General features: G+C 37.9%; 1 protein-coding gene across 1 annotated transcript in view; it reads right to left on the reverse strand.

The window, feature by feature from the left end:
- Nucleotides 1-12,278, reverse strand: part of LOC107711611 (lethal(3)malignant brain tumor-like protein 3) — a 54,981-nt gene that overhangs the window by 36,698 nt on the left and 6,005 nt on the right. Inside the window, exons 4-11 of the mRNA XM_016516612.1 lie at nucleotides 8,522-8,651; nucleotides 7,774-7,858; nucleotides 7,594-7,688; nucleotides 5,525-5,629; nucleotides 5,281-5,416; nucleotides 4,998-5,089; nucleotides 4,422-4,573; nucleotides 1,071-1,147 (exon numbers count right to left, since the gene is read on the reverse strand). Of these exons, the coding sequence (XP_016372098.1) occupies nucleotides 1,071-1,147; nucleotides 4,422-4,573; nucleotides 4,998-5,089; nucleotides 5,281-5,416; nucleotides 5,525-5,629; nucleotides 7,594-7,688; nucleotides 7,774-7,858; nucleotides 8,522-8,651 (872 nt within the window). The remainder of the gene's footprint in view (nucleotides 1-1,070; nucleotides 1,148-4,421; nucleotides 4,574-4,997; nucleotides 5,090-5,280; nucleotides 5,417-5,524; nucleotides 5,630-7,593; nucleotides 7,689-7,773; nucleotides 7,859-8,521; nucleotides 8,652-12,278) is intronic.

A 12,278-nucleotide genomic window follows, 5' to 3' on the forward strand; every position in this document is an offset into this window, starting at 1 on the left:
TCGAGTTTCACAATTTGAGTTGAATTACTGAAATAAATGAACTTTTCCACGACATTAAATGGCTGCAATATAACAAAGAGCAATATGTCCTTGTGATTTTCCTGGTGCAGAGTTACTAATATACATCTGAATCCCCAGCAGAAGTCTGAAGTCAGGTCAGCATAAACACACGTCATCCTCTAGACCAGTGTTTCTCAACCGGGGGTATGCGTACCCCTAGTGGTCCATCACATAATTGCAGGGGGTCCGTAGAATCATTACAAAAATTATTATAACCATGAACTGATATATACATGCATGTTTTTTTTATATATCTGTTCTAGATTCAATGTAAACACTATGCTTTGGCAATACATTGTAACAATTGTCATGCCAATAAAACACAAATTGAATTAAATTTAATTGAGAGAGAGACAGGTGACAGCTTCAGCAGAACTAAGGGTGTGTGAATACCTGGGTCTGTCTTTCTTCAGGTCAACTCCTATAATCATGAAAAAAATCAGTTTGCCATCAGTTGTCGCCACCTGATGCCTGACAGCCCAGCGCTGATACTGAAACATCACTGTATAGTCAGTGGCATAAAATGGTCATAAAATGACAATAATATTGTTTCTCGAAATTATTTCTAGGGCAATATATCGCTAAATAAAAAATAAAAAAAACACGTCAATATCAATGGGGGTCCATGAGGTTGGTTTGAGATATTATGGGGGTCCAGTACTCAAAAAAGGTTGAGAACCACTGCTCTAGACCACGTCCTCATACTGAAGTCCCTCTGAAGACGCTTTGAAGCTAGTCTGCATTTCAGCTGGAATGATGGCTTTCACATGCTAAGATCTAAACCAGCACAAAAACCTAACATCTTACTGCATATTATCGGAGATCCGCAATTAATGAGCTTCAAAAATACAACACATAGACCTGAACTTTCCTTCTTCCTTTCACAAGCTCTTTCTAACATAGGAATAGGCTACTTCTAAAGCAGGCAACTGCATAATAGTGTTTTGAAAATCTGTTTTTTTTTTGTACATTTTTCAAAAAATTATATTTGTGTTGACGTGTTGCATCACCTGGAGGGGTGGTGAGGGTCCTGCCGTTCTCTTGACTCCAGCTAACTGGATGGATATAAGGACTCGTTGCATCACACCTACGGAAAAGAAGAAATACACAAATGCAATTTAATGCAACTGGCAAAATAATCTATTTCTTTATTACCAAGTATGTTTACACACTCCCCACTTCTGTAAGCATCCTCTTTGGCGTGACGAAGCTGTTTGAGTTTCCCAGTAAACCACGGTTTATCATTATTAAATGATAAGAATGTCCTGGTAGGAATGCACATATCTTCACAGAAACTGATATATGAAGTTACAGTCTCTGTGAGCTCGTCCAGATCGGTGGCTGCAGCTTCAAAGATGCTCCAATCAGTGAGGTCAAAACAAGCTTGTAAATCCTGCTCTGCTTCATTAGTCCATCTTTTTACAGTCCTTAATACAGGTTTAGCTGATTTCAGTTTCTGCCTGTAGGTCGGTATTAGATGAGCCAAACAGTGATCAGAGAGCCCCAAAGCTGCTCGTGGGACAGAGTGATATGCATCCTTTATTGCTGTGTAACAGTGATCCAATATATTGCTGTCTCTGGTGGGACACGTAATGTGCTGCTTGTATTTTGGCAGTTCACGGGAGAGATTTGATTTGTTAAAATCTCCAAGAATGATTAAAATAGAGTCTGGGTACCTTTGCTCCATTTCAGTTATTTGTTCGGCCAGCTGTTGCATCGCGGCGCTCACGCACGCGTCCGGAGGCACGTACACATTCACGAGAATGAAAGAGGAAAACTCCCGCGGCGAGTAGAAAGGTTTACAGTTTATGATGAGTGCCTCTAAATTAGGACAGCATACCTTTTTCAGCGTTGTTACATCTGAACACCAACGTTCGTTGATGTAGAAACACAATCCACCTTCTCTGGTTTTCCCCGTTAACTCCGCGATGCGATCCGCTCTGAACAGCTGGTAGCCTGGCAGATGAAGCGCGTTGTCCGGAATGGCTTCACTCAGCCAGGTTTCAGTGAAGCACAGTGCAGCAGAGTTTGAAAAGTCCTTGTTGGTGCGGGTGAGGAGAAGAAGTTCATCCGTTTTGTTAGGAAGGGAACGGACATTCGCAAGATGAATGCTTGGGAGCGCAGTCCGAAAGCCGCGCGCGCGGAGCTTCACCAGGGCGCCGGCGCGTTTCCCTCTTCTGCGTCTGCACGCGCGTTTGAACAACACCGCTGTACCTCCGACTAGAATGTCCAACAAAACGTCCGAATAATCAAAAACCGGAAAAATGTTGTCTGGGATGTGCTGCTTAATGTTAAGGAGTTCGTCTCTGGTAAAACTTATAGAAGAAGAGTGACAAAACACAGAACAAACAAACAAAAACAATAGAAGAATCGCGGAGCTCAGCGTCCTTGCTGCCATTTGCGGCGCCATGCTGGTATCAACAAATTTAATGCAACTGGCAAAATAATCTATTTCATGCATTTCATGCAATGTTTCAAAAACCCTGAATCCATTTCCCCCCTTAAAATTTAGCTCTTTAAAATTACATTTTGAAAAAAAAAAAAGTATTTTTTTATATAAGTATTTCTTATCTTGTCTGGGACAGACAATGCATGCATTAAAATACAATGAAATACACACAAATTAACACGGTTTTGCAATCCATCTGCGCTAGTCGGTGACAATCCAAAAAATGGTGCACACATCTGACAGTCACAGACAGAAGGGAAAAACTATTCTGATAAATCAGAACCAAATAATCATGTGCAGGTAAGACACAAACAAAAACTCATCAACTTTTAAAAGGGAAGCGAAATTTATCTTTCGTCGTTTGACTGTCTATGTTAATTGTACGCATCATAATTACTTCTTTTCCTGTGGTTTATTGTCTCCCAAAAGCATGAAAGCATCAAAATTCAATCAAACTCTCAAAAATGTTGTATTTTGTTATGTTTCCGCAGGCAATTTTAATACATTTCAATATTGGATTTTAAGGACATTTTCATTGTTTTAGTAGGATAAACATTTGTGGAGCTGTGTTGGGTCTCTACTCGGCCCTGAAGCAAAACTAGTTGAGAATGAGTGATCCAACAATCATTTCAGCAGTGCTGGAGTAAAGCTGACCAGCCCCAGATTGCTCGTAACCCACAACATCTGATGCGTTTCTGATGATAAGATGACTAAAACAGAATTATGTACTGAAACAGGGACCAATTCTTCTGAACTCCTGAAACTATTTGTTTGAATAAAGTGAACAAATGTGGTGATGAGATGTTCAGGAGGCGCTGTTGTTCAATGCACAGAGTTGTCAGATGTGATTGTGTGATTTGAGCTGAAGACACTGTCTCTGTGTGTGGGTGTGTGTGTGTGTGTGTGTATGTGTACTCATCCTTCTCCTCCTGAGTAATTGATGAGCAGTTAAAAGCATTCTGCCTGCTCTCCACACACACACACACACACACACACACACGACACACACACACACTCAGCAGAGAATGGATGATGAGCACAGAATGATAACTGGGTCACTCATAAGAATGAGAATTTGCCACATTTGTGTCTTCATGACTTATTACGACTGATATAATTAACAAGATACTCAACTTTGTCATTTGACAGATTTAAGCCTGTTCAGTTTCATCAATTTCATCAGCATTTCAGCCAATTTGTATGAGCAGGAGTTACACAGAATAAAAAAAAAATCTAACTCTACCCAAATGATGCTTTGATTGAAATTAAAATATGATGATTTCATTTTGTTTTTGGACCACATTGCTTCAACAGATGTTAGTTTTTCTATACTTTTTCAGTATTGTATTGTTCATGTATATGTATATGTTCACACTCATATTGGTTCAAAAGTGATAACTCTATTATTAGTTTTCTTTTTAAAGTTTTTTTTTAAAAACAAGAAGTAATAAATATTAAAAATATTTAGATATATTCATACTTGGGGTTTTAACATTTTGGAAAGTGTCAGGTTTGGCACAAAAGATGAACAATGTCTTGGGTTATTAATATGTTTATAACTATGTGTGATTGTGGTCAAATTAAGAGAATAACTAAAACTGAGTGATACTACCAGAATTTCAATTACAGAGTAAGAATTAGACTTACTGAGTAAAAAAAAAATCACTTTTAGTACTTTGCTGTAACGACACATACTGGTTTAGGAGTAATGCTTCAACAATCAGCCTTAAACGACATCTATGTGGTCATGTAAATGCATAAGCAATTACCATCTTAAGTTTTTGTATTGATAGAAATCTATAGAAAGTCTTAAAATATGATCCTTTCCAAAGATAAAAAATATTGTTCCCTTTCAGGGAAAGGCACAGCAGGATCAAAGCATAAAGACATGAATTCAAAGATGTGAATTTACCAGTAGTCATAACTTTCATCCCAGTTGTCAAAGTGCACCAGGAATCGACTATCCACCATGTCTGTAATCGTGGCGACACAGATGAACGAGGGATTCTTCTTATCGATGGCCTCCAGCTTCATACCAACCCTAAACCCTGACGGCGTCACGGTCTGAAAAACACAGCTTATCCATTCAATTTTAATAACTTGCAACCTAAATTATTGTATTAACCAATGATATCTTAGCATTTCATGATGCAATAAAATCCTGATGCTAAAATCAAGTTAAGTTTTAACTAAATATTCTGTTTCACTTGTATCTATGTCCTGTTACTGTTAAATAATATGTGACGCTGGAGCACAAAAGAAGTCTTAAGTCTCTGGGGTATATTTGTAGGAAAAATTGACACTTGAGACTGGTTTTGTGGTCCAGGGTCACATATAAGTGAAGTGTTTAATGTAGGTTAAATGTGCTGTGGATGTCTTTGATTTTAACTAGTTTAAGTGCTTTATTACATGAAGTGAAACACTGCCATCTAGGGGAAGATGGGACACATTTCATGTGGCTTCATCTGGAGTCATGTGATGCTCTCACCATGTTCTGGTTCTGAAAGAGCGCTTTGGGTGCCGTCTGTATTTTATTTAGTTTGATGTAAGAGGACCAGCTAAACTCTTCATCCTTCATCCCTACAGAAACACAAAAAAACACACAAGCCATGTGAGGAACAAGAGTACATACTGCTACACTTTCGTCATCTAAGTGAAAAAATATGTAGAATTTTACATGCAAAACAGAACCAATTCATCTCAACTAGAATTTGGCCATTGAACGCTTGAACTGAATTGTGGGTGTTCTTTGAATCGTTGGTGTCTCTTGCCTTTCGGTGGATGCAACTTGTGTCCGGTTTTTTCACACCATCCCACTGGGTGAATGTCAGGAGAGCTGGAATTTACCCAGAAGTCATAGCAGTCTGAATACTTATCAAAATGCAGTCTGATTCGATGCCCTAACACCTGCAAATATGCACAATACAGCCACAAGGTTGAAAGTAACATGACTTTAAAATAGCATGTTACAACTTTTACAGACTATTTAGACAGTACTTCAGTTTTGGTTGTTACCTCAGCGATTGTGAGGACACAGTACATGGATGGGTGTTCAGGGTCGATACCCTCCAGTCTCATGCCAACCCTAAAGCCACTCTTACACTGCGGAAACGACTGATACTGCACACACACACACAGAGAGAGAGAGAGTCCAGTTATACACTCCTTATAAAGCTCGAGATGCACCAGCAAACAAATGTTCACTAATACAGATGGCTGATAATTCTTACAGTGTATTCAGAAAATATTCAGACCCCTTCATTTTTTTACATTTTATGTCACAACCTTATGCTAAAATGATACACTTCATACCCCATAGTGACAAAACTGTGATAACTTTGCACATTTATTACATTGTTTCTGCAGGGTTTTCTTAAGACTTTTTAAGACCAAATACAGAAAATGTAAGGAATAAATTGAAGGGAACAAAATACATTAATACGGTCCCTAAATGTAGATCTAGTGTGCCACTATTTCAGGGAAATTGCTTTTTTTGTTTTAAGCACTGAAGTGCCCAGGAGAAGGTCACGGCACAATTGACAGACTGTTTCCAATCTGCAGCATGCAAAAAGGCTCTTTTTTTCTGAAAGGCTGCAGTAGCAGCAGGAAATGCAGTGAAGATTGTGACCACCGTTGATTGGTGATGAACATGATGCAGTGATGGAGCCTATAGAATGCAGTTAAATGCTCTACAATTCTAGAGATTGGGGCAAAAATGCTCCTGCATGAGATTTTGTCTCATATTCATATAATATGATATAGTTAAGTAATATCATGCAAGCAACGAGAGCAATATCATATGTTTTTGTCCTTAATAGGACAAGTTCAAATGTGATACTGATTTCATACAACAGTTCAATAAATAATATTGTGTTATATTTTAGACACAATATTGTCTGTTCTTGCTCAATTTTGCCAACAAAAATATTACCTATAAAGCCACAGCAAAACTGTTGTGCATCTCCAAGCAACAAACAGAGGTGATTCGTTTCTGAATGAATCCATGTTTTGAATGAATCAGGTGAATAAAGATTCAATGGTCCATTCATAAAGAGAGCTGTTTACTTCATTCCTGAATGAATCAGCCGTTTGAACGAATCGACTCATAAAGACATTTACCGCCACCTCTCCTGATTTCATACAACAGTTCAATAAATAATATTGTGTTATATTTTAGACACAATATTGTCTGTTCTTGCTCAATTTTGCCAACAAAAATATTACCTATAAAGCCACAGCAAAACTGTTGTGCATCTCCAAGCAACAAACAGAGGTGATTCGTTTCTGAATGAATCCATGTTTTGAATGAATCAGGTGAATAAAGATTCAATGGTCCATTCATAAAGAGAGCTGTTTACTTCATTCCTGAATGAATCAGCCGTTTTAAACGAATCAAATGAATGAATGACTCAATGACTTACTCATTAATCAAGACCCAACCGCCACCCACTGGCAGTTTACGTTTCTTATTTAAAGTATCATTTTGTTTAAAAAAATTCGTATTTCCATATCAATTACAAAAAAAAAAAAAGTTCACCCAAAAATTTACTCACGCCTGTGTCATTTCAAACCTATATGACTTTCTTTCTTTTGCAGAACATAAAAGACAATATTTTTAAAAGTGTTGGTAACCAAACTGTGTTGGAGCTGCAATAAATGGGCTGTAAATATTTCCAAATACCAATTCAGATGCAGCTTAAGAAAAAAAAAATCATGGCCGTTGTAGCTTAAAAGTTTATGGGTAAAAAATTCTGTTGAATCAAATGAAATATTTATTTCTAAAGCTAGACCTACGTTTTGTAATGTCTACTTCATGCTTTTCTCATGTAACACAATAATGACTTCAAATTATCTTTTGGGGGTAATTTCTCAGCTAAATTTTATACGCGATTAATTAGATTAATTAATCGTCGCATCGCATAATTAAGTAGATTAAATCGCTTGACAGCCCTCAAAAATATAATCCATATCAACAAAAACTCTATACTGGTGCATCACTAGATATTCATGTATGTATCAAAGTGGAATCAAAGGTAGTGTTCTTTCATAATAGTGACACTGAACATTAGCGTGTGTTGTCTCACCTCCTTGAAAAGTTTACTAGGGGCAGCGATGGCTCTCTCCTGCTCCAGGTATGAGGCCCAACACCACGCCTTCTTCTTGCCTCCATACGGAACCGCTGCATCATGGGAAACAATCGCAGGTGTCATAGAGTGTCATATAGGTGTCACAGCCATCTGTGAGTGTGTGTGTGTGTGTCTCACTGTATCTGAGCAGCGCTGCATCTCCTCTGCGTTTCCTGCGGCCTCTCGTCGCCCCTCGTGCTGGCCGCCTGCTTTCTTTCTCTTCCTGTTACACACACACAAACACACACACACACACACACACACACACACACTCAAACAGGAATCTAATGTGAAATCTGCAGTGGCTTCCAGAACAGAAACATACAGATCACTGTATCATCCTGACATCTTTTCATATGAGATCTACTGTATGAGATCAGTTTGTGTGTGATCTGTCAGGAAGCAAACACATGCCCTCGTGTAATGCAACACCTTTAGCTTCACGAGCAAATCTCATTTTAAGGCTGTTTAGATATTGTTTTTAACAAGGCAAAGATTAATTATGCAGAAGAAAGAGATTTTTTTAATTCTTCTGAAACCTGATGAAGAATGTTTCACTGTTTGAAATGAAAAAAAAACAAAAAACCTTGTTTACTCTTCGTTATCAACACTGACCAGTATTGTGTACAGGTACCACAGGTAATAGTGTTTAAAAAGGCAGATGTTTACTGGTTTACATGTGTATCATTACGATGTTCTCTATATGCTACATAGCAAAGTCTTTTGAGGCTGCAGCCAGAAAATAATGCCGTTCGATTTTAGGGACTGTTAAAATTGTATCTCGCCACAATGACCTCTTTCTTTCCTACCCACGCGTCACTGTTACATAAAACCAGCCCGAGAAACCTGAAAACAAAAGATGAAGAGTAAAAGTAAGTGAACTGACGTAGTCTTCATCATCCTCCTCGGCGATCTCCATCGAGCTGTCCATGTCTTCAGCAAGTCTCTCGGTCATGCGGGATCTCGTCCTCCCGAGCGCCTCTCCGTTTGCTCTGGAGCCTTCTCTCTTCAGCTCACTGCACGATAACAAGACATTATTTTCGTGCACTCTTCCAGCATCATCATTTACACGCCTCGACAATGAGATTCTGTTACAACTGATACAGAAACACCGTTTTAAAGAGTACCGGTTCTTTATAACATCTTTTACTGTATAGATTCCGAGCAACTAAAGTTTGAATAACAATATAATATGTGACCCTGCAGCACAAAAGCAGTCTTTAGTCGCTGGGGTATATTTGTAGCAATAGCCAACAATACATTGTATGGGTCAAAATTATTGATTTTTCTTTTATGCCAAAAATCATTAGGATATTAAGTAAAGATCATGTTCCGTAAAGATATTTTGTAAATTTCCTACCGTAAATATATCAAAACTTAATTTTTGATTAGTAATATGCATTGCTAAGAACTTCAGATTTTTTTGCACCCTCAGATTCCAGATTTTCAAATAGTTGTATCTCAGCCAAATATTGTCCCATCCTAACAAACCATACATCAATGGAATACTTATTTATTCAGCTTTGAGATGGTGTATAAATCTCAATTTCAAAAAATTGACCCTTATGACTGGTTTTGTGCTCCAGGGTCACGTATGTGATCAAGAATATGTCTTGTTGTTATCAATATAAGTTGTTTATGTCACACAGAGTTGTCTGTTTCAATACAGTCTCTCTCTTTCTGGGTTAGCATGGCACAGGTTAAGTCTGTGTGAGACAGGAAGACCCCTTTCACAACATCCTGTGGCCTCTTTCTTAACTGTATAGAACTCTTCTGATTGTTTGCCAGCAGCTGCATCGCCTCACCATAAATGTGATTGATATCAATGTTTAGTCATTTTTGTGTCAGTAAAAAATAAATAATAATAATAATAATGTTTAACTAAAAAAACTTTCATAAAATGTTTTCTGTATAATGTGAATGCATGACAGTGAGGGATTCATAAACACACTTCTGCTAGAAAACATCACTTGCGTGAAACATCACTGATTTGTGCATCATTTTCAATCCATTCTAAATGATGAAGTCAATCTTGCCTTTTGTTGCTTTACATGATTCGCAACAATAATTCAATACATCAACACATCAACGATGCAAAAGTGCAAACTCCTGGATCTTATCACGAAGAGCTCATCACTAGCGGTGAGCAGAATTCTGTTTAAGAAAGATGTTATAAGACAGAGAGGAGCATTATGACTGGGTATATATCCAGATGTGGCGTGTAGTCGAGTGAACTTTCAGCATTTTAACACGCTGGCTGATACTGCAGAGCTTGAGTGATAGAGTACACTAGTCTGTGTAGTCTTGTGCTGTGCAAGCACTCATTTTGTGTTTGTGTGTTACTTTGTAGAAATTTCGCTCAATTGACCTATCGATAAGCCCCGCCCCCCTTAGTTACCGTTGCTCACTCGGACAAACAAACGGAGTTGCTCACTGTCTTACAATGACAGCTGTCAGTGAAAACCTTCTTCCGAGGTGTTTCTGATCAATTTGGGACACAGATGGACCTTCAAGTGGGACTTAAATATGCCATGGAGAGATATTAAAATAAATATGTAAAAATACAGATCTCAATGCAAACGGGAGAATTATGTTACGGTCGTCACGATCGCAATGACAACATCCCGAATCAACACTGTTCATATACTGCAGAGTAAGATTCAATTAATTTACATTTAACCAGATTAACATGGAGAGGCACTCTAATATAGACCTTCGTTTATGTGTTTTTGACTTTCACTGCACGGTACATGACGTGAGAACAGTTCGCTATTTAGGTTTGTACGTTAGCATGGACTCACTAACTTGACCGTTAGCTAGTTATAGCCAGAGATACCTTGCTTGAAGCACAAGATGACATTAACGTTCTGCTTGAGCAGATGAAAAGTGTAACTTAATGAGAGTATGACAACCAGAAAATGAACGTTTTTGTCTTCATTGTGATTGGGGTTGAATGCTTAGGGACATTTGACTCTGTTTTGGTTGGATTTAGGAAATGGAATAAAATAAATTATATTGCCCATCCTCTCAGGATAACTGGAATCAGTGTTACACGTATCCTAGGCACATCGTCTTTCCATTTTTGTAGCATAAACACCATTAAACCGATGCCCGCGCAACTGATACTCGACTGCCATTGGCTCATCTGCGTTTGAGGGGAGGGGCTTACCAATAGGTCAATTCCTTCAGCAAATTTGCCACTAAAATAGCACAGACAGCACATACAAATAAACCACAACATCACCTCTTTAATTTGAGTATAAATTCGTCCCAAACACTATTCTTCTCCCACACTAACTATAACTTCAACTTATTTTAATATTTATAATGACACTTGGATAATGAAATTCTAAACAACAGTCTATATTCGTGGCATAACAGTGTGTTACATACATTTGGTGCAAATCACACCCTGAAAACTTACATAGCTTATCTAACTTCACACCCTGAAAAATATAAAGCTTACTGATTGTATGAATGATTGTCTGGCCTATGTTTAGGAACAGGCAGGACGTCAAATACATTCATCTCATAAAGCTGCCACCTGCTCCACGTTAAGCTTCACTGATCACAGCAAATCTGTTCACAGCTGACTGGAAAATACCACAACATGAAAGCTTCATAGCAACACTATGGTGTTTAACAAATCAGTGAGAGGGCAGCAACAGAAGCAAATTTAAAGTAAGTATGCAGTATGCATACTATACACATTTGACCAATTTTATGCATGCATGACTACCTGCAACACCTAACTAGCATTATAACAGATATTTACTGAACGTGTCTTTTATCACATTGCTGTTTTACAAAAGCAATAGGCCACACAAGGCTGTGTGTTACAGTGATTTGAATATGGCTAAGGGAATTTCACTTCTGTATGTGTGCAAGTTTTTCCAACACGACAAAAAAATAAATAAAAGACGTGAATGCCATTCACTGGCTGATTTGATCTTTTGAGAAGCTTCTTGGTTATTACCATTTGCCACCCAATGAGTCACATAAGTGATCTTATTACAGTCAGTTAACATTTAGTCAAGTCATGTCACCTTTATTTCTACAGAGCTTTATACAATACAGCTTCACAGTGATTATTAAAAAATTCGGTCGGTCAGAATGAGCAACTAACCAACAAATGGATGTTTTCATCAATGTTTAGCCAATGAAATATTTCAGAGCAGATCAAAAGTAGGATATTTTAATCTCAAGGACTATTTGGATTGGATATCACAGTTTCTGTGTCATTTCTAGGTTTTCAGCGACTGTGCTGGGAACCTTGCGTTTACAACAATACACTGCACTCAAGCTGACCTTCCTTTTCTGTGAACACGTGCTCCGGAAGCCATACTGCATGCATTTTCCGTCTTGACTCATTTGATCAGAGAGAAAACGGTCAGTCAGGATGATTTTACACAAAAGCAGACTAAAACACTAAACAACTGCTTTATTTCCAAGATGTTAACTAAATCACTGTACTAAGGTCATGTGTGTATAATTGAGCATTCTACTATTTTAAATATTTGTCATTACATACTGCATATTGTTTAACATGCTATCTTTATATTATATCATTCAGTATGCAGTGCGCTTGCATTCCATTCTAAACACTCACTAAATTGTAATGCTCTTTCAAACCAGTGTGAGAG

The sequence above is a fragment of the Sinocyclocheilus rhinocerous genome, unplaced genomic scaffold (assembly GCF_001515625.1).
Source record: "Sinocyclocheilus rhinocerous isolate Xijiao unplaced genomic scaffold, SAMN03320098_v1.1 scaffold2012, whole genome shotgun sequence".
Taxonomy (NCBI): Eukaryota; Metazoa; Chordata; class Actinopteri; order Cypriniformes; family Cyprinidae; genus Sinocyclocheilus; species Sinocyclocheilus rhinocerous.